The sequence below is a fragment of the Corvus hawaiiensis genome, chromosome 23 (assembly GCF_020740725.1).
Source record: "Corvus hawaiiensis isolate bCorHaw1 chromosome 23, bCorHaw1.pri.cur, whole genome shotgun sequence".
Taxonomy (NCBI): Eukaryota; Metazoa; Chordata; class Aves; order Passeriformes; family Corvidae; genus Corvus; species Corvus hawaiiensis.
Window position 1 is genome coordinate 1,123,909 of NC_063235.1, and position 20,090 is coordinate 1,143,998.

Here is a 20,090-nt window from a genome sequence, read left to right on the forward strand (position 1 = left end):
TCATCCCCTGCTCCAGTGGACCAGCAGAAGGTGCAAATTGATTCTGGGAATTAGTTCAGGAAACCACCTTGCCTGTGCATGGGCTCTGATATTGGCTGGAAGCCCACATTTCTGGGCAGCAGCCACAGGCAGGAGAGAGCCCAGGCAAGGTCAGGACAGCAAAGAGCAGCACGGGAAGGCTTGGAAAGAGCTGGGATGTGCTGGGAAGAGCCGGGATGTGCTGAGATTTGCCCAGTTCTTGCTTTAAGGGGCCAGATCAGGGCGGCGAGGGGAGCGCTGGGAGGAAAGGTGTGCTGGAGTTACCCGAGCAGAAAGCCAGCATCCCAAAAAAATGTGCTCACGGGCAAAAAAAGAAGCGCTCAAATCTATTCTCCACGCTCCAGTAACTTACAGATGCCGGGGTGGGGATGTGGAGCCTCACAAACACCTCCCAGCTCGGGTGTCCCTCCCGCCTGCCACTGTCCCCTGTGCGCAGAGGGGCACAGCCGCCCCCAGAACTCGGGGATTTCACCGAACCCCCCACATTTCAGCCCCCGACTGCCCAGCTGAGTGCAGGGATGCTGCAAACCAGCCCCAAAACCGTGCCAAGGCTCCAGGTGGGCGGACAGGGAGTGGCCACGGCCCGGTGCTACCGGGGGATGCGGGCACTGCCTGCAGCCCTGCCCGCCTCCACCTCCCGCAGCCGCGGGGATTTGTGCAAAGCTCCCAGAGCCCGGGCTGGGCTTTTTTTATCCCTGGCTGCTCTTACGTTGACATTCTGAGCTGTGCCACTGGCTCCAGCGCTGCTCGCTAACCCCTTTTACAGGCGGCTAAATATAGCCCAGGCAGCCAAGCAAAAATCTGCTCGGCACGGCCACGTGGGGCTCGGCAGCGCCGCAGCAGCCACGCCGGCCCGGGGGGGCTGCCAGCACCGGGGGGCACCGCCAGCTCCCTGCTGGTGGCATCTGTCACCCCGCGGTGCCTCAGCGCCGGGCAGCTGAGCGCTGATGCCCCCGATCGCTCCTCCCCGCCTTGGAGCGCCAGTTCTGCTCCGATCCCGAGGTTTTCTGGGGTTCTTGCACCCATCTGGAGCATCTGGAGTTTGTTAGGATCCCTGATCCTGGAAGAACGCGGTGTGAAAGCCCGGCTGGCTGCTGGGCCGAGCAAAGAGCAGCCGAGCGGCTCTGGGAGGCCGCGGGGTGCAGGGAGCAAGCCCCAGATCCGTGGAGGGCTCATGGGCACCCCACAAAGGCTCTGCAAAGCGGGGACGGGGCTCGGCGACGGGCTCAGCTCGGCTCCTGCCTGTCCTGTCGAGGAGAGACATTTCCGCCGGAGCCATGAACTCATTAAGCAGACACTGATCTAATTGTCTCCACGCCGCCACTTGTGGGTTGTTGGGGTTTTTTTCTCTCTTTTTGGTTTTAACTGGCAAGAACGAGGTGAAAGGCCGAGCAGAGGAGTCTAATTGGATCCCCACGGCTCATTAGCCATTCTCCGCGAGGGAGAATCGCTACGGCTGCAAATGGGGAGGCTCGAAAACCTCACGTGCCTTGGGCAGCTCTCCCAAATTTGCCATCCCCACGGCATTGCCCTGAGTCCTGCGCATCCAGCTGGCACGGGGGATGTCCTGCCAACCAGGGGACATGAGGGATGCGTGGAGGGGCTCGGGGGGGCTCGTGATGGAGTTTGGAGGAAGGCTGGAGCCTTTGGGTGACTTTGGACACCAGGAAAGACAATTGAAGGGCTCAAATCCAGAGCTGGGCTGAGGATCCGAGCAGGAGCACCCAGAAGGGAAGGGAAGAAGCAGCTCCTCCTGCCGGGTGGACCAAGGACACCTTCAGAGCAAGGTCTCACGCTGCTGCTTCCTCCTGCAGGTTCCCTCCCTGTGCCGCCACCTCTGTGGCTCAGACCCTTGCGGAAAAAAATGCAGCTCACGGTGGAGTAACCCCCCAGATTTTCCACCCCATGAGAGAGCCAGCAGTTGTGACAGCACAGAATCTCTGCTGTGACACCGCCATCCGTCACCAGCCAGGCGTCTGGGCACTGCCAGGAGAAAGACAAACAGCATCTCTCCGAGCTCAGCAGGGAAATGCCGCAGCTTTCCCAGCCCGTCCCTGTGCCTGCGAGCCCGGGATAAACCAGGATTCAAGGACAGCGTTTCCTGCCCTCGCAGCCCTTCACCCTCCTGGAAGGGAGAGGCTGTGGGGAGAAGAGGGGATAGGTTTGGTGACGGCCCCTCAGCCATGGCAGCTCTGGGTCACCCCAGTGGCCTTTAAGACATCTCCAACTGGCCAAAGGTCCTTGAAGAGGGTCCCAGTTGCTCAGTGAGGTTCCCAGGAGCAATGCCAGAGCGTGGGAAGCCCATCAGGAAGCTCAGAGGGTTTTCTGGGGCTCCATCGGGCTCCTGTGCTGGGCTGCTCACAGGAGCCCCAGGGAATGGTGACATTCCCAAGGAGCTCCAGGAGCGCTGGGACACCGCTCCCAGGGGTGCGCAGGATGGGATTGTTGGGGCGTCTGGGCAGGGCCAGGAGCTGGGATTGATGATCCCTGTGGATCCTGTCCAGCTCAGAACATTCTGTTATCCAAGATTCTGGGATTTGAGATGTTCTGGGCTGGGAGGGTCCTGGTGAACGAAAGGGACAACAAAGGAGCTCAGGCTCAGAAGGTTCCGCAGATTCCTGACGTGTTCCTCCTGGAGATCGTCCCCCTCATTTCCCCCGGCTCTGAATCCCGGCTCCCGTGACCCTGAACACCCTGACTGGCTGTAATTAAAGGCCGAGCAATTGCCCGTCGCTCTGTGTCTCTGTTTATTACAGAGGAGCTTAGTGGAAAACTAATTCCCCGCCTGCCTCAGGGCATCCTCGGACCGGGGGAAGGGAGATGCTTCCATCTCAGCCCTTTTGCATCCATCCTTCCCTTCCCAGGCTGGCTTTGTGCCTGTCCCCATCCTCACCTGGGGGCTGCAGACCCTGAGGGAGGCAGCAGAGCTGAGCAAAGGCACTTTGGGGGCTCCATTCCTGCCCCTCCTGGCAGCACAGGGTGGGCGGGGGGACCCCCACACCTCCCAAAGCACCCCAAACACCAGGCTGGGATGTGCCTGATGGCAGCTGGGGGCTGAGGGGAAGGGTCCTGTGTGCCCTAAATCCCACCCAGGAGCCCCCAGGATGCCAAAGACAGGACAACCCCACAGATCAGGAGTTTACCAAACCCAAACCCAAACCCAAAATTGTACCTGGTGCCACGGCTGCATTTCCCTGTCTAGACAATGCTCTGAAGAGCATTGCTGGGTTTTGCTGCTTTCCCAAATACAGACCCAGTTATTAATTATCATTAATTGCTCTGGCGTAGGTTTATCCATGCCGAGCAGGGCTCGGGAGCGGCAGGATTCCTGCTGGCTGCACCCACGGCTAAGCTGGTATTGTCCCAGATACGGTCACATGAGAGCGTTTGTTTTCCCGGGCCGAGGGCATCCCTGGCAAGCTGCTCCTGGCCCTGCTCCCCCAGCCCTGTAATCCCCTGCGGGGGCAGAAATGGGGCAGAAAATGAACCATATTTTAGGTTTTAGGTGCCCTGACCCCTAATGAACCACGCCAGGGGGAAAGATGCCCGGGGGATGCTGAGGGATGCAGGAGAAGAAGTAGAGAGGAGGCAGAGGGGGAAAAAAAGATGTTTTCTTGGGATACAGGGATGCTCCCAGCAGTGGGACACGGGCTGGGGTGGCTGGAGGCAGCCCCGCGTCCCTGAGCTCCGGTAACATCCCCCAGTGCCCGGTCCTCATCCCCCTGTGCGTAGGGTGAGGTGAAACCGGTCTGACCGGGCCTGTCACAGCTCTGTCACTCGTGACACTGCTGCCACACGGCTGCCACAGCGCTGCGTCCCGCCCGGCCCGGGACAGCCCTCGCTGCCCACAGCCCCTCCCGAGAGGGGGACACCGAGAGGGGGACACCGAGAGGGGGACATGGGGAAGGGGACACCGAGAGGGGGACACCGAGAGGGGGATATGGGGAAGGGGACACCGAGAGGGGGACACCGAGAAGGGGACAACGAGAGGGGGACATGGAGAGGGGGACACCGAGAAGAGGAAATGGAGAAGGGGACATCGAGAAGGGGACACCGAGAGGGGGACATGGAGAAGGGGACACCGAGAAGAGGACATGGAGAAGGGGATACTGAGAGGGGGACATGGAGAAGGGGACACCGAGAAGGGGACATGGAGAAGGGGACATCGAGAAGAGGACATGGAGAAGGGGACACCGAGAGGAGGACACCGAGAGGGGGACACCGAGAAGGGGACATGGAGAAGGGGACATGGAGAGGGGGACACCGAGAAAGGGACATGGAGAAGGGGACATGGAGAGGGGGACACCGAGAAAGGGACATGGAGAAGGGGACACCGAGGGGCTGCTGCTGGGGGTGCTGGCAGTGGGGTGGCCTCTGGTGGGGGCCACCGCTGCCAGGCGGGTGGGGACCCTCTCCCTGCTGCCAGCCGTGCCCGTGGCGCTCCGGGAGCGGCAGGGACCGAGCCCGGTGACCGCCCCCGGTGTCCGGCAGTGCCTCACTCCGGCGCTGCCATCTGGTGGCATCATCAAAGGGACCACGGGACAGTGCCCGTGGCGGGGGGACTGGGCCCTCCAGGGTGCGTGGAAGGATTCCTGCTGCTGGCGTGCCAGCGGGCTCACGAGCCTGCAAGGACAGCACGAGCAAGGGGACAAACACCTGCCCGGCCGCTTTGTCCTTCCTGAGAGGACAGGGACTGAAGGACATTCCCGCTGCGGATGTCACAGGGCCCTGACACCCAGCCAGGAGGAGATGGAGCTGCCAGACCGCCCCCGCCCCTCCCGGGGGGCCGTGTCAGAGCCAGCCCAGAGCGTCCCGAGGCCGCGGGGCGCTGCCAGACCCGTGCCCGTGGCAGGATGTCCCCGCACACGCCCCAGCGCCTCCGGAAAGGAGAAACCTGAGCCCAGCTGAGATCAGAGCGCAGTTTTCGGCTTCTGACTTCTCCTGTTGCAGGGCTGAGCCCTGCCAGCAGCGTTTGGACGCCCACAGAGGCTCAGACAATCGTTTATTAATTTGTGCCAGCTGCTGAACAGGGGCCAAACCACGGAGCTTTACCTCTGGAGCAAGAAGTGTGACACCCTCCTCTTCCTCAAGGACACAGGGGACACGTGGCCCCAGCCCTGTGCCCCCAGGTCTGCTGCTGTCACATACTCATGTACTTTCTCCTCTGTCTAAATTTAGGGTCTGGAAGTGGGCTGGCACCTCCTGGTTTATCCCAGCCCTTGAATTTTGCATGGCAGCAGCCCTCACTGCCCTGGGAGGTGGTGCCAGGCTCTGGCTGGGCAGGAAGGGCAGGGAAATCCTGTGGTGTGCCACCCTCAGGCCCCCTGACCCGGGGTCTGGCCCTGCAGGGGAGTGGGTTCAGGCTGGTGGGTCTGCTGGGAGTGCTGGGAGTGCTGGTGCTGGACGGTGTGATGTGAAATCCAGCAAGAAGGGCTCCTGGAGGAGAAAACGGGATCCGGAGATCCCATGGGCGAAGGCAGGAGCAAGGAATTCAGACCCTTGGTGGAAGAGGGGATGCTGCAGCACACCGGCTGTACTTCAGTGCTGCCTGATGCAGCCCAGGACACCTCTCACCTCCTGCACTGCTCTCGTTGCTGCCTCGTGTTCCCCCCGGTGCCCCCCGGCACCCCCAGGGCCCTTCCCAGAGCTGTTTTCCAGCTGAGAGGCCCCCAGCACGTATTGGAAACTGGGACTGTTCTCCCCAAGGCCAAAACTTTGCCATTCACTCTCCCTGTTGAGCTTCCTGAGGTTCCAGTCAGGCTCCTTGCAGGGCCTAAAGGGGCTCCAGGAGAGCTGCAGAGGGACTGGGGACAAGGGATTCAGGGCCAGGACCCAGGCAATGGCTTCCCAGTGCCAGAGGGCAGGGCTGGATGGGATCTTGGGAAGGAATTGTTCCCTGGCAGGGTGGGCAGGGGCTGGCATGGAATTGCCAGAGCAGCTGGGGCTGCCCCTGGATCCCTGGCAGTGCCCAAGGTCAGGCTGGAGCAGCCTGGGACAGTGGGAGGTGTCCCTGGGGTGGCAGGGGTGGGACGGGATGGGCTTCAGGATCCAACCCAAACCACTCTGGAATTCCATGACTCCTTCCCGCGGGCTGCTTCTAGCCCAGACAGGGTTCCCGGCCATCCCCCCCAGCCCTGAGGATGTCCCAGAGCCCCCACCCCGGCCCGTGCTCATGGGGTGGGTGGGGTCCCCTCGGCGGTAACCGGGGACGGAGGGGAATGGAGGAGGATGAAAGGGAGAGGGATGGAGAGGGATGGAGAGGGGGATGGAGGAGCAATGGAGGGACTCCTCTGCGGCCGGGAGGGCCCCGGACCATCCCTCGCTCCCCGCTCCGCCGCCGTAGGGGCCGCCCCGGGGGAGGCGCGGCGGGAGCGGCCGCCCCGAGCTCCCCGGTCCGGGCGGAGCTAACGCGGCGGCGGCGGCGGAGGGAACCGGGAGCCGGGAGCCGGGAGCGGGATCCGGGAGCGGCGGCAGCACGATGGGGGCCTGTCTCGGGGTCTGCTCCCTGCTCAGCTGCGTGAGTGCCCGCCCGGAGCGAGGGGGAGCCGCGACGTTGCGGTGCCGCAGCGGCGGGCGCGGCCCGGGGCGGGCGAGTCGCGGCTGCTGCGCGTCCGGAGGAGGGTCCGGGGAGGCCCGGGGAGGGCTGAGGGACACCCCGGGGATGTGCCCCGCTACACCCGGACGCGGGGGGGGTCCAAGGGATTCCAGGAGGGTGATGCGGGTGACCCCCGGGGGGTGCACCCCTGTGTACATGGGGATGTGGGGCACGCCCGGGGGATGCGCCTCTGTGTATGGGGGGGGATTCCGGGGGTGCGTCCCTCAGTGGCTGGAGAGATGTGGGGGATTCCCGGAGCGGGGCGTCCCACTGCCTCCGGGGTATCCATGGGAGACACAGAGCGTTCACTCCAGAGAACTCTGGGGCTCATGGTGGAGGGGAATGGGGTGGGGAATGGGGTGGGTGGCGCACCCCAGGGCACTTGGGGGATGTGAGAAGCCACAGGAGCGATGTGCTGCTGCACCTGGAGGAGCTGGGGGGTCCTGGCCCCGCCAGGCAATGAGGGGCTGGGGATCCTGCCTGGTTCTCACTGCCGAGCCCCAAAGTGGGGATGGAGTAAGAGAAGGGGCTGCGACCGGGGGTGCAGGGGGCTGTGTGTGGGGTGGCCTGGCCCACGGCGGGCGCAGGGAGTGGTGATTCGGGGGCCCGGGGCAGGCTCAGGGTGTGCAATTCAGGGTGTTGTGCCCTGTGACGTGGGGTGTGTGGTTTGGGTGACGCAGGCACCTGCTCACACCGGCCCTTCCTTCCCTGCTGGTGCCTCACCTGTGGGCATGGCGCCAGGGCAGGGCCGTGGAACCAGCCTGGGAGCTGCCGGCCTGGAAACCTGGAAATGGGACCTCTTTTGCAACTTGCCCTCCGAGTGCTGGAGGTTTCAGGAACAGGATGTTTAGAAATGAGGGGTCGGAGGGGGGTGGTCTGCAAGGCCCCCCCTCTGTGACACATTCCCGTACTTTTCCTTGTGGGCAGGTATTGGGAAAGCAGGGAGCTACCCAGAGCAGCGCTGTGCAGGTTTCTGGATGAATTCTTGGTGGTTTTTTCCCCCCAAAAACTGTTGTGGCTCAGACTGTGGTAACAGAGTAGAGTCACTGTGTGGGTTTAATTTTCTTGTTCCTTCTGGTGGAAGTTGTTGACAAAGGGGCTGTTTTAGCACCGGCCTGAGCTGAAGAACCACAACACTGAAAAACCCCAAAGCTGAACCAAACAATGCCTAGTCTATGTAATGTTAAAAAATTATTATTTTTCACAAGCTTTTGTTTAATTATCTTGTTGACGAAAGGCCTGTTTTTGCACAGGTCTGAGCTGAAGAACCACAACACTGAAAAAACCCCCAACCAAGCTGAACTCCTCTAGTCTGTGTCATCTTTTTTTATTATTATTAATTTTAACGAGAACATCCTGACTAACCCCTTCTGCTCCGCCTGCATCCCTTGAGTCACAGCACCACGAGATTGCCGAGCTCTTTCTTCAGCGCTTTCCCGTTAAAACCCTGCAAGCTGCTCCTCGGTGAAACCTTGCATCACAAATGGAGAATTTCTCTTTCCCTGCCTCCCTTGGTTTTCCAGGCTCTGCCCATGGCTGCCGTGAGCAGTGTGGTCATTCTGAGCTGCCTTCTTGGGGTTGGGGGTGCCAGCAGAAGGCTGCCCCAGCCAAAGCAACCTCAGGGGCTCAGGCAGCCCTTAGGCACCTCCTGGGGACACTCAACCTCGTGGTACCGATCCAAAGCCACCTGCCGGGCAGGAAAGCCACCAGCTCCCCAAGCCTGTGCCTGTCGCGGTGGGTTTGGTGCTGATTAAGCTGCCCGCTCGTTAACTTGGCAGCAGAGAAACACCGGTTGCTCGGCATTGCTTTGGGTTGACTCACTCCCGGTGTTCCTGGGACTGCCGGGGTGAAGGCAGCTCAGAGATGTGGTGTTGGGGTGGTGTAGCTGGGGTGGTGCGGTTGGGTTGGTGTTGTTGGGGTGATGTTGGGTGGGTGTTCTTGGATGGGTGTTGTTGGGCTGGTGTAGTTCACTCAGTCATGTTGGGCTGGTGTTGTTGGGGTGGTGGCGTGGGTCAGTGTTGTTGGGGTGATACTGGGTGGCTGTTCTTGGGTTGGAGTTGTTGGGGTGATGTTGTTGGGCTGGTGTAGTTTGGTTTGTGTAGTTGGGCTGTTGTTGGGGTGGTGTAGTGGGGATGATGTAATTGGGGCGGTGTAGTGGGGTTGGTGGTGTGGGTCAGCGCTGTTGGGGTGATGTTGGGTGGGTGGTTTTGGGCTGGTATTGTTGGGGTGATATTGGGCTGGTGTTGTTGGGGTGGAATCGTTGGGGTGATGTTGGGCTGGTGGTGTAGTTGGGCTGTTGTTGGGGTGGTGCAGCTGAGAAGATGTAATTGGGGTGGTGTAGTTGGTGTTGTTGGGGTGATGTTGTTGGGGTGATGTTGGATGGTATAGTTGGGCTGACACTGGCTGGGTGTTTTTGGGTTGGTGTTGTTGGCCTGGTGTAGTTCAGTTGGTCGTGTTGGGCTGGTGGAGTTGGGATGATGTAACTGGGGTGGTGTAGTGGGGTTGGTGTTGTTGGGGTGATGTTGAGGGGGTGTTTTTGGGTTGGTGTTGTTGGCCTGGTGTAGTTCAGTTGGTCGTGTTGGGCTGGTGTTGGGGTGGTGGAGCTGGGATGATGTAATGGGGTGGTGTAGTGGGGTTGGTATTTTTGGGGTGACGTTGTTGGGCTGGTGGTGTGGACTGGTGTAGTTTGGTTGGTCACGTTTGGCTGGTGTTGGTGTAGTTGGGCTGTTGTTGTATTGGTGTAGTCAGGATGATGTAATTGGGCCGGTGTAGTTGGGTTGATGTTGGGATGATGTTTTTGGGGTAGTGGTGTTGGGCTGATGTAGTTTGGTCAGTCGTGTTGGGCTGGTGTTGGCGTAGTTGGGCTGTTGTTGTGGTGCTGTTGTTGGGGTGAAACTGTTGGGGTGAAATATTTGGGCTGCTGTTTTTGGGGTGCTGTTTTTGGGGTGCTGTTGCTGTATGGGTGTATTTGGGGTTCCTGTGGTAATTCCCTGGCTCTGGCCACGCTCTCCCGGCCCCTGGGCAGGGGAGGGATGGAGCAGCCGTGACGCCCGGGTCTCACTGGAGGTGAGCTGGACTCACCTTCATGAGGAAGTCGGCAGTGAAACTGGAGAGTTTAATCATCCACCAGCGGCTGAAAACCGACACTTCCTCATTAACCCCCGGCTCTCCTGCTGCTGCAGCCACTTCCCTCGCTGGCTTTTTCCATCCTTCTCTTTGTCTCTTGGTTGTGTTCACATTTTTTTGGTAACTTTAAAAGTCTTTGGAAGGAGAATCAGAGTGTCCAGGGACACTTTTCCTGGGATAAAAAAAACCTGGGAGGCTTTTCCTTGCTGTTAACCTTTGTTTTTTAGAGAAAAAGGCTGAAATCAGGAGTGCCCAGGCAGCTGGAGGGGTCAGTGTGTGGCACAAAGGGTTCCTTTGCTTCACTGCGAAGGAGCTTTCAGGGAGTTATCCTAAAAGGATATCCTAAAAGGAATCCACAGGATTCCCGTGTTACGGAGCAGAGCAGTGGAATGGGGATGTTGTATCCCGTTACCTCAGCGGCTGCAACGGCCTGTGAAACCTGAACTACAACCACGGAGTTTGGCTGCGGAAGAGCCCTGCAAAATCAATCTCCAGTGATACTGAGGGCTCCTAAAAACCTTGTGCCTGTTCAAGCGAGTCCGGAGGAAGCCACGGAGCTGCTCCAGGGCTGGAGCCCCTCTGGAGCCAGGCTGGGAGAGCTGGGGGTGCTCAGCTGGAGAGGAGAAGGCTCCAGGGAGAGCTGCAAGCCCCTTGCAGGGCCTGAAGGGGCTCCAGGAGAGCTGCAGAGGGACTGGGGACAAGGGATTCAGGGCCAGGACCCAGGGAGTGGCTTCCCAGTGCCAGAGGGCAGGGCTGGATGGGATCTTGGGAAGGAATCGTTCCCTGGCAGGGTGGGCAGGGGCTGGCATGGAATTGCCAGAGCAGCTGGGGCTGCCCCTGGATCCCTGGCAGTGCCCAAGGCCAGGCTGGACATTGGGGCTGGAGCAGCCTGGGACAGTGGGAGGTGTCCCTGCCCATGGCAGAGGTGGGATGGGATGGTCTGAACCCCCAAACCACAACTTCCTAAAGAACACCAAACCTCAAGATTTTCCCATCCAGCACCAGTGATTTTGGGACTGGTGCTTTTTGTTTCAGTTGGCACTGAAGGAAGAGGAGCTGGAGGTGTGGATGGAGCACTGGGGTGCTTTGCTACATCAGGAGGAATAATGCAGGAATTCTGCATTTAAAGGGATTTTTGTTGTTGTTCCATGGTTTGTTTTTTTTTTTAATTTGAAGGGAAATACAGCAACGCCAGCACATTTTAATGCACTCTGATGCACGTGGTGCATTTAATGAGGCTGAAATGAAGCAGTCTCTAATTGAAAGCCATTTCCCCGTGCTTCCAGGTTGGAAACACAAAGTGAGGCCCTTCGAGCAGCTCCTGGAGAGGCAGGATGAGGGTTTCCATGGGATACCTGGGGTCTCTCACCCTGTGGGTACCATCAGCTCTTAATGGGGCAGGGATGTGGGGATAAGAGGAATAAGTAGGAAGGAGGGGATTTTTCTCCAATAACGGTGTGCTTATGTTTAAAAAAGATTCGAAGCCACCTTTGGTGATTTGGGGACATCAAAGTGGTCGCTTTGCAAAGGGAGCCGCAGGCCTGGGCTCCTGCTCACACAGCAGCTCCACCTCTGGTTGTGTGTTCTGCCATGTCCATTGTTTACTCTGATTTCAACAATGAGAAATACACCTTTGACTCGATGCCGAGCCATCTGTGATTAATACCGATGGCAGGGCCTGATGTGGGGGCACATGGCCACAATAAACGCACAACCCATGCACATCCCTGAAGAGCAGGAGAGAGCAGAGCCCTTCTCCTGCCTGCAGGGGTGTCTGGCTGCTGTGCCGAAGTGCAGGAGAGGAGGAGCAGTTCCACGGGAGCAGGGTTTGTTCTGCACCGTCCTTGTGCGGGAAACTCGCACCCGTGTTTTGGTATCAGTGAGGTTGGGTTTCCTCAGCCAGGATTTCCCTGGTTCCCCAGCAACGGGAGCCTCTGGAACGGGGTGCACCTGGCAGCACTGCCCATGCTGGATTTGGGGACACACCGGGGACTCTCGGGGGTGCTGTGCCTCAGTTTCCCCACCTGTAAAGTGGCCCTTGCAGAGGGGGAAGGACAGCAGGAGTGCTTCCCCCATGATGGTGATCTCAGTGTCTCCCCAGCCTGGATTTGACTGAAAGGACAGCCTGAAATTATTTTGGGAACCTTATTTCTGTACAAAAAGGAGGCTTCTGCAGGGCAGGGCTTGGTTTGACCGGACCTCTGCATGAAGCACATGAGGGTGTCTCCAGACTCTCAGTAGCATTTTCCACGCTGGCTGTTCCTGTGGCTCTTTTGGTTTTCAGCAACTTTTTTGGGGGGGATTTGGTGCCGTTTCCATGAGGTCCTGTATTACCGCAGGCCTCATTCCCACGGTTCCCACCGTGTCCCGCAGCCGTAGGGAGGAGGAGGAGAGAAGATCCAGCAGGCAGGAATTGTGCAGCAAGATTGATTTATTTAATTATTTTACAAACTCTTTTATAGACTTTTTTCTTCATAGTCTAATTGGACAAAGGACCAGCCACCCCTTGGGGTGATTGGCCAAAATCCTAAAACATCCATTGTCAAAATATTTTTCTACTATACCATAAACAAGACTTTTCAAGGTTGCAGGTGGCTTGGTTGTTTACATACTCTGCTACCTCTTCTGTGAGAGAGAAAAGTCTCTCACGGACTTAGAAAATAGCAAGAAAATCCTCGCTAGCAGCATTTTTGTATCTACAGTCCTGTGAGCTGTGGTGTGAGTAGCTCTAAGCAATGGTATGGATTCCCAGTGGGATCTCCTTAAGGATTGCCTTGGGCACATATTTTGGGGCCCATTTCTCCCCCTCAACTCGGGCTGGTCTCCTTGCAGGTGTCGTGTCTCTGCGGCTCTGCCCCGTGCCTGCTCTGCGGCTGCTGCCCCTCAACCAAGAACTCCACCATCTCCCGCCTCCTCTTCACCTTCTTCCTCTTCCTCGGCACCCTCGTGTCCATCATTATGATAATCCCTGGCGTGGAGAAGGAGTTGCACAAGGTAAAGAACTCCTGGAGGTCGCTGGGAAGAAACGACCCAACTCGTGGTGGGGACGTGAAGCTCAATCAAAAAAGTGAATTTTTGGGTCACGATGTGCTCCTGTTCCTTTTTTTCTGAGCATCTCACTGGGAGAAGGTGTTTTTAGCCCTAGTTTTCCACAGAGGGGAGAATGCAGTGGGATCATTTCGTGCAATTTTTAGTTTTCCCAGGTGTCTCCCTGGAAAGTTTCCTACATCCTGTTTTTTGGGGTTCAGCTGATGACTTGCACGTCAAGGAGGTGGGACTTGAGGAGGAGGGAGCAGAGCTCTGCCAGCTGAGCTGGGCTTTAGGGAAAGGCCATTTTCATCCCAGCTTTCCACTGACTGGCTGGGTGGCTTTAGCTGTGTCACCTCACCATTGTCCCCAGGCAAGTGGCATTGGAGCAGTCATGGTCTGGCCCATCTTTAGTGGCACCAGGGCTTGTGAAGGATGTGGAATCACAGAAGGGATTGTGTTGAAAGGAATCTCAAAGCCCAGCTCAAAGCTGTGGGCAGGGATGCCTTCCACTGTCCCAGGCTGCTCCAAACCCCGTCCAGCCTGGCCTTGGACACTTCCAGGGATCCAGGGACAACCACAGCTGCTCTGGGGCTTCCCAATCCAGGAGCTGATCTTCAATCAGCTCAATCCAAGACCTTCCCACAACCACCAATCCCCAGCAGGATGTGCTGAGGTGATGCTCACTCCCCCGCCACAATTCCAGCTCCCCGGTTTCTGTGAAGGCAGCGGCTCGGTGCTGGGGGTCCAGCCCCACCTGGACTGCAGCAGCTTCCTGGGCCACAAGGCCGTGTATCGCATGGGCTTCGCCATGGCCGCCTTCTTCTGCCTCTTCGCCGTGCTCATGGTGTGCGTGCGCAGCAGCAAGGACCCGCGGGCCGCCCTGCAGAACGGGTGCGTGTGGTCCCTTTGGTCCCTGGGCTGCTGGGGTGGGGGTGGGCAGGACCCCCCATCCCTGTCCCTGCTGGGTGCACACCGTGCCTCCTCTCTCCTCCCACAGCTTCTGGTTCTTCAAGTTCCTGGTGCTGGTGGGGATCACAGTGGGGGCCTTCTACATCCCCAACGGTGCCTTCACCACAGGTGAGGAGCTGCCCGTGCTCTCCTGGGCACCTCTGCATGGGGTTAAACCCAGGCCTGTGCCCCCGAATCTCACTCACCCTGCTCTCAGCTGGTTTTTCTCCTCCTCTCAAGTCTGGTTTTACTTTGGTGTGGTCGGCTCCTTCCTCTTCATCCTCATCCAGCTCGTTCTCCTCATCGACTTCGCGCACTCCTGGAGCCAGCGGTGGCTGTGCAACGCGGGCGAGAGCAACGCCAAGGGCTGGTATGCAGGTGGGTGTGGTGGCAGCGCCCGTGGCTTGGGGCTCAGCTCATCCCAGGGCCCGGTGAGGCTGAGCTGGCTGCGACTGGGGGCTCTGCTCCAGCCTCTTTGGTGTCCTCCCCCAGCCCTCTGCACCGTCACCTTCATCTTCTACGCCGCCTCCATCGCGGCTGTTGCGCTGCTCTACGTCTACTACACCAAGCCTGAGGGCTGCACGGAGGGCAAGGCCTTCATCAGCATCAACCTCATCCTCTGCCTCATCGTCTCCGTTGTGTCCATCCTGCCCAAGATCCAGGTGAGGTGGTGGGGAGCACCCAGGAGGCCGGGGCTGTGTCACCCCAGGGTACAGGAGCACCCAGGAGGCCAGGGCTGTGTCACCCCAGGGTACAGGAGCACCCAGGAGGCCGGGGCTGTGTCACCCCGGGGTACAGGAGCACCCAGGAGGCCGGGGCTGTGTCACCCCGGGGTACAGGAGCACCCAGGAGGCCGGGGCTGTGTCACCCCAGGGTACAGGAGCACCCAGGAGGGGCTGTGTCACCCCGGGGTACAGGAGCACCCAGGAGGGGCTGTGTCACCCCAGGGTACAGGAGCACCCAGGAGGCCGGGGCTGTGTCACCCCGGGGTACAGGAGCACCCAGGAGGGGCTGTGTCACGCCGGGGTACAGGAGCACCCAGGAGGCCGGGGCTGTGTCACCCCGGGGTACAGGAGCACCCAGGAGGGGCTGTGTCACCCCAGGGTACAGGAGCACCCAGGAGGCCAGGGCTGTGTCACCCCGGGGTACAGGAGTGCCCAGGAGGGGCTGTGTCACCCTGGGGTACAGGAGCACCCAGGAGGGGCTGTGTCACCCCAGGGTACAGGAGCGCCCAGGAGGCCGGGGCTGTGTCACCCCGGGGTACAGGAGCACCCAGGAGGCCAGGGCTGTGTCACCCCAGGGTACAGGAGCACCCAGGAGGGGCTGTGTCACCCCAGGGTACAGGAGCGCCCAGGAGGCCGGGGCTGTGTCACCCCAGGGTACAGGAGCACCCAGGAGGGGCTGTGTCACCCCAGGGTACAGGGGCACCCAGGAGGGGCTGTGTCACCCCGGGGTACAGGAGCACCCAGGAGGGGCTGTGTCACCCCAGGGTACAGGAGCACCCAGGAGGGGCTGTGTCACCCCGGGGTACAGGAGCACCCAGGATGCCGGGGCTGTTGTCTCGGGGTACAGGAGCACCCAGGAGGGGCTGTGTCACCCCAGGGTACAGGAGCACCCAGGAGGGCGGGGCTGTGTCACCCCAGGGTACAGGAGCACCCAGGAGGCCGGGGCTGTGTCACCCCGGGGTACAGGAGCACCCAGGAGGCCGGGGCTGTGTCACCCCGGGGTACAGGAGCACCCAGGAGGCCAGGGCTGTGTCACACCGGGGTACAGGAGCACCCAGGAGGCCGGGGCTGTTGTCTCGGGGTACAGGAGCACCCAGGAGGGGCTGTGTCACCCCAGGGTACAGGAGCACCCAGGATGCCGGGGCTGTGTCACCCCGGGGTACAGGAGCACCCAGGAGGCCGGGGCTGTGTCACCCCGGGGTACAGGAGCACCCAGGAGGCCGGGGCTGTGTCACCCCAGGGTACAGGAGCACCCTGAGCACCCACTGTTGTATTTGCAGGAGGCTCAGCCGCACTCGGGGCTGCTGCAGGCGTCCCTCATCACCCTCTACACCATCTACGTCACCTGGTCCGCCCTGGCCAACGTGCCAAGTAAGGCAGACACAACCTTGGGTTTGGGAGAGGGGAGGATGGGGCAGGAACGCTCACCGGGGTGGGAGTTTGTCCCTCCGTGTCCTTGGGGGCTGACCCCCCGTGTGTCCCCTCAGCCCGGCGCTGTAACCCCACGCTGCTGGTGAGGAACAGCACTGGCCCGGCCACGGCCACCGAGCCGCCGACAGCCTGGTGGGACGCCCCGAGCATCGTGGGGCTGCTGATCTTCATCCTCTGCACCCTCTTCATCAGGTGAGCTCTTGGCTCGTGTCCCTGAGCACAGAGCCATGGGAGGGGTCTCTGGAGGGGAGGTCACACCTTGGTCCGGGGGTTTTGTCACTGAAGGCTCCTTGCCCGCCCATCCCAGCTGCCCAGGGTGAGCACAGTCACTGTTTTTAGGGTTTTCCCACAGCCCCAGATTGCTCTGCCTGTCCTACGGATGGCCCCAAGGACAAAACCCCTGCCATGGCAGGGCCTTATCAGAGCTGGGCACTGGATCCCGTCCCTCAGCCTGCTGGCAGTGCTTTGCCTGATGCAACCTTGGCTTTCTGCAGCTGTTCTCGTTGCTGCCTCGTGTTCCCCGGTGCCTGCCAGCAGCCCCAGGGCCTTTCTCGGAGCTGTTTTCCAGCTGAGTGGCCCTCATTCCACATTGGAAACTGGGATTATTCTCCCCAGGGCCAACCTTTGCCATTCATTCTCCCTGTTGAGCTTCCAGTCAGGCTCCCAGGACCTAAAGGGGCTCCAGGAGAGCTGCAGAGGGACTGGGGACAAGGACGACAGAGATTTTAGGGTTTCCTCACAGTCTCTGTGCCCTAAACTGCCCTGACTGTCCCACACCTAAAGGGGCTCCAGGCGAGCTGGAGAGGGACTTTGGACAAGGGCCACAGTCACAGCTTTTAGGGTTTTCCCACAGCCTGCATCCCTCAAACTGCCCCGGGGACGGCCCCAAGGACAAAAGCCCCGCCATGGGGGCGGTGACCAAGCGGTGCTGATCCCCTCGTCCCTCTGCCCGCAGCCTCCGCTCCTCGGACCACCCGCAGGTGAACAAGCTGATGCTGACGGAGGAGAGCGGGGCCGGGGCCGGGGCCGGGGCCGGGGCCGGGGCCGGGGCCGGGGCCGGGCCGGGCGGGGCGGCCGAGGAGGGCGGGGTGCGCCGCGCCTACGACAACGAGCAGGACGGCGTCTCCTACAGCTACACCTTCTTCCACCTCTGCCTCCTCCTCGCCGCGCTCTACATCATGATGACCCTCACCAACTGGTACAGGTGGGCAGAGCTGCCGCGGACACCCAGGGCTGGCCCCGCTCCTCCACGTCCCCTCCTCCCTGGGGTGCTGGTGCTCCCGTGCTGGGCACGGCTGAGCTGTGCGAGGCCGCCGGGTGTGCTCCCTTATCAGGTTAATTGTCTTTAGGGTTGTGCTTGGGCTTGCCAGCGTCCTCTGCTGCAGCCCGGGATCCCTTGGGATGAGGGGGGAGCAGGGACCGAGGCCCTTGTGGGGTCACACCTCCTGAGTGGCCACAGCCATGGGGCTCCCCCGTGTTCCCTGGGTGGCCCCCGTCCCTCCCGGGGCGCTGGCAGGGTGTCACGGTGATGGTGCCACCCTCCTGTTCGCTGTTTCAGGCCGGATGAGAGCTTGCAGGTGCTGAGGAGCCCCTGGACGGCCGTGTGGGTGAAGATCAGCTCCAGCTGGGCCGGGCTCCTGCTCTACCTCTGGACCTTGGTGGCTCCGCTGGTGCTGCCGGACCGGGACTTCAGCTGAGGTGGCCCTGGAAGTGCTGCTGCCATCGTGGCTTTGTCCGTGGAGGCTGGGGACAGCCCCAGCTCTGCCTCAGCCTCGGTTCTGCTGTGCTGGGTTGTGCCTTCTTGCAGCTCTTTTGTTTTAATTTGAAAGGGATGAAGTGCCAAGCAGAGAAAATGAAGGGCTGAGAGAGAGACCTGAGGGTGTTTTCAAAGCTCTCATCATCTCCGTGTTCGTGTAGTGCCTTTGGCAGTGCCTCCAGACCCTCTGCACCCCGCAGACCCCACTGCCTTGCCTTGCGAGGGTTTGGTTCTCACCAGCTGGTGGTGCCCCGGGACCGTGGTGCCTTTTGGGGTCTCTGGGCTCTGGCCGGGTACCAGGACCCAGGACCCGGCCGGTGTCGTGTCCCCAAACAGCCCGGAGGAAAACGAATCCCAGGGACTTGTGGCTGGAGGCAGAGGTCCCGCTGCAGCCCCAGCCTCGATGGTGGCCGCAGCTCCTCGGGGCTGTCCCGGCAGGAGGACAGGTCCCTGTCCTCTCCAGAGCACAGGTCAGGTTTCCCACAGGCTGCGCCGGCCTGGCCCCAGCACTTTGCCTCGTTAATAAAATCTCATTTGGAATAAACACGGTGGATTTGTGCATTTGGAGTCTTTCCTGACGTGTGGGTGCCCAGGAGGCAGAGGGAGGGGGGTGTTTGACCCCACAGCGGGGTGGGGGCACAGCTGGCGGCCCGGGGGTGCAGGCAGGGGTGGCATCACTTTGGGGCATGGAAACTTGGAGCCCTGGACCCCATTGCCAGCCTGTGACAGCCCGAGAGCCGTGGCGGTGGTCAGCAAAGGGGGGTGCACGATGTGGGGTGCACGATGTGGGGTGCTGACCGTGCCCAGGGGCACCCGGGGATGGGGTGAGCCCCGCGGCGGGGCACACCCAGTGCCGGGGGGCACAGAGCAGGGGGTGGCCCCGGCTGGGAGCTCTCCCTGGCAGGAGGTCCCTGCCCTGCGGCGGCCGCGGGGCCGGGCGGTGCCCGCTGCCCACCCGTGAGCCCACCCCTGGGTTCCCGGCCATGCACTGCATTCCCGTTCCCATTTCATTCCCGTTTCCATTCCCGTTCCCGTTCCCGTTTCCATTCCCGTTCCCGTTTCCATTCCCATTCCCGTTTCCGTTCCCGTTTCCATTCCCGTTCCCGTTCCCATTTCCATTCCCATTCCCGTTCCCGTTCCCATTCCCATTCCCGTGCGGGGCGGCTCCAGCCACGCGATGGCGCTGCGAGCCCGCGGTGCGACTCCTGCGCCCCGCACCGGCACAGATCCGGCACCCGGTGACCCCCGCCCGCACCCAGTGACCCTTATCCCGCACCCGGCACCGATCCCGCACCCATCCCGCACCCATCCCACACCCACTGACCTCCATCCCGCACTCGGCGCCGATCCTGCACCCATCCTGCACCCACTGACCCCCATCCCGCAGCCGGCACCGATCCCGCACCCATCCTGCACCCACTAATCCGCATCCCGCACCAGGCACCGATCCGGCACCCGGTGACTCCCACCCGCACCCGGTGACCCCCATCCCGCACCGATCCTGCTCCCAGTGACTCTCATCCTGCAGCCGGAACTCAGCGTCCTGCACTCATCCTGCACCCTACATAGTTCACCCAGCACCCTATAACCCTTACCCTGCTCCCAGCACTCTGTAACCCTCATCCTGCACCCTTCATCCTGCACCCAGCACCCCTCACCTTTCACCCTGCACACTCATCTTTAACCCTTCACCCCCCTGCACCCTTCATGCTCAGCAGCAGTGGCATTTCTGGGAGAGCTGGGGGTGCTCAGCTGGAGAGGAGAAGGCTCCAGGGAGAGCTGCGAGCCCCTTGCAGGGCCTGAAGGGGCTCCAGGAGAGCTGCAGAGGGACTGGGGACAAGGGATTCAGGGCCAGGACCCAGGCAATGGCTTCCCAGTGCCAGAGGGCAGGGCTGGGTGGGATCTTGGGAAGGAATTGTTCCCTGGCAGGGTGGGCAGGGGCTGGCATGGAATTGCCAGAGCAGCTGGGGCTGCCCCTGGATCCCTGGCAGTGCCCAAGGCCAGGCTGGACATTGGGGCTGGGAGCAGCCTGGCACAGTGGGAGGTGTCCCTGCCATGGCAAGGAGTAAAACTGGAGGAGCTTTAAGTTCCCTTCCAACCCAACCCATTCCGTTTCCATGATAATTTGCAGGGTGAATAATTCATCAGCGAACATCTGCCACCTCCAGCTCAGCAGAAAACACAGCCCTGGGCCCGGTCCCCTCCCTGCCTGTCCCTGCCCCGAGTCACAGCTCCAGCCTGGAGAGCGGGATCACACCAGGGGCATGCTGGGATCCCCCCCCCCCCCCCACTCATTATCTCCCCATTAATTGCTCTAATTACTCTCCCTGGGGGGCCACCCCGGCGTGATGAATGGGGGGGGGGATTAGGGTTGTGTGGGACTTTGGGGACCCCGGGTAAAGCCATGCAGCTGTCACAGAAGGTGACTGTGACCACTCTG

At 60.9% G+C, this 20,090-nt stretch overlaps 1 protein-coding gene across 1 annotated transcript; it reads left to right on the forward strand.

Moving 5' to 3' along the window:
• The first annotated feature begins 6,442 nt into the window (after positions 1-6,442).
• Positions 6,443-18,199, forward strand: SERINC2 (serine incorporator 2). Its single transcript, XM_048327342.1, has 10 exons — positions 6,443-6,556; positions 12,593-12,754; positions 13,494-13,681; positions 13,788-13,867; positions 13,979-14,116; positions 14,231-14,400; positions 15,744-15,834; positions 15,951-16,086; positions 16,850-17,098; positions 17,453-18,199. The coding sequence occupies exons 1-10, from the start codon at positions 6,518-6,520 to the stop codon at positions 17,589-17,591; spliced, it is 1,392 nt and encodes a 463-aa protein (XP_048183299.1). The 5' UTR covers positions 6,443-6,517; the 3' UTR covers positions 17,592-18,199.
• Positions 18,200-20,090: the final 1,891 nt, after the last annotated feature.

What these genes read in the sequence shown, in the direction of transcription:
- SERINC2 (XM_048327342.1), top strand. Translation starts at nt 6,518, where the DNA reads ATGGGGGCCTGTCTCGGGGTCTGCTCCCTGCTCAGCTGC. An exon ending in CGCCAAGGGCTGGTATGCAG is followed by an intron (nt 14,117 to 14,230) that starts GTGGGTGTGGTG and finishes GTCCTCCCCCAG; the next exon opens with CCCTCTGCACCGTCACCTTC. An exon ending in CTCTGCACCCTCTTCATCAG is followed by an intron (nt 16,087 to 16,849) that starts GTGAGCTCTTGG and finishes CTCTGCCCGCAG; the next exon opens with CCTCCGCTCCTCGGACCACC.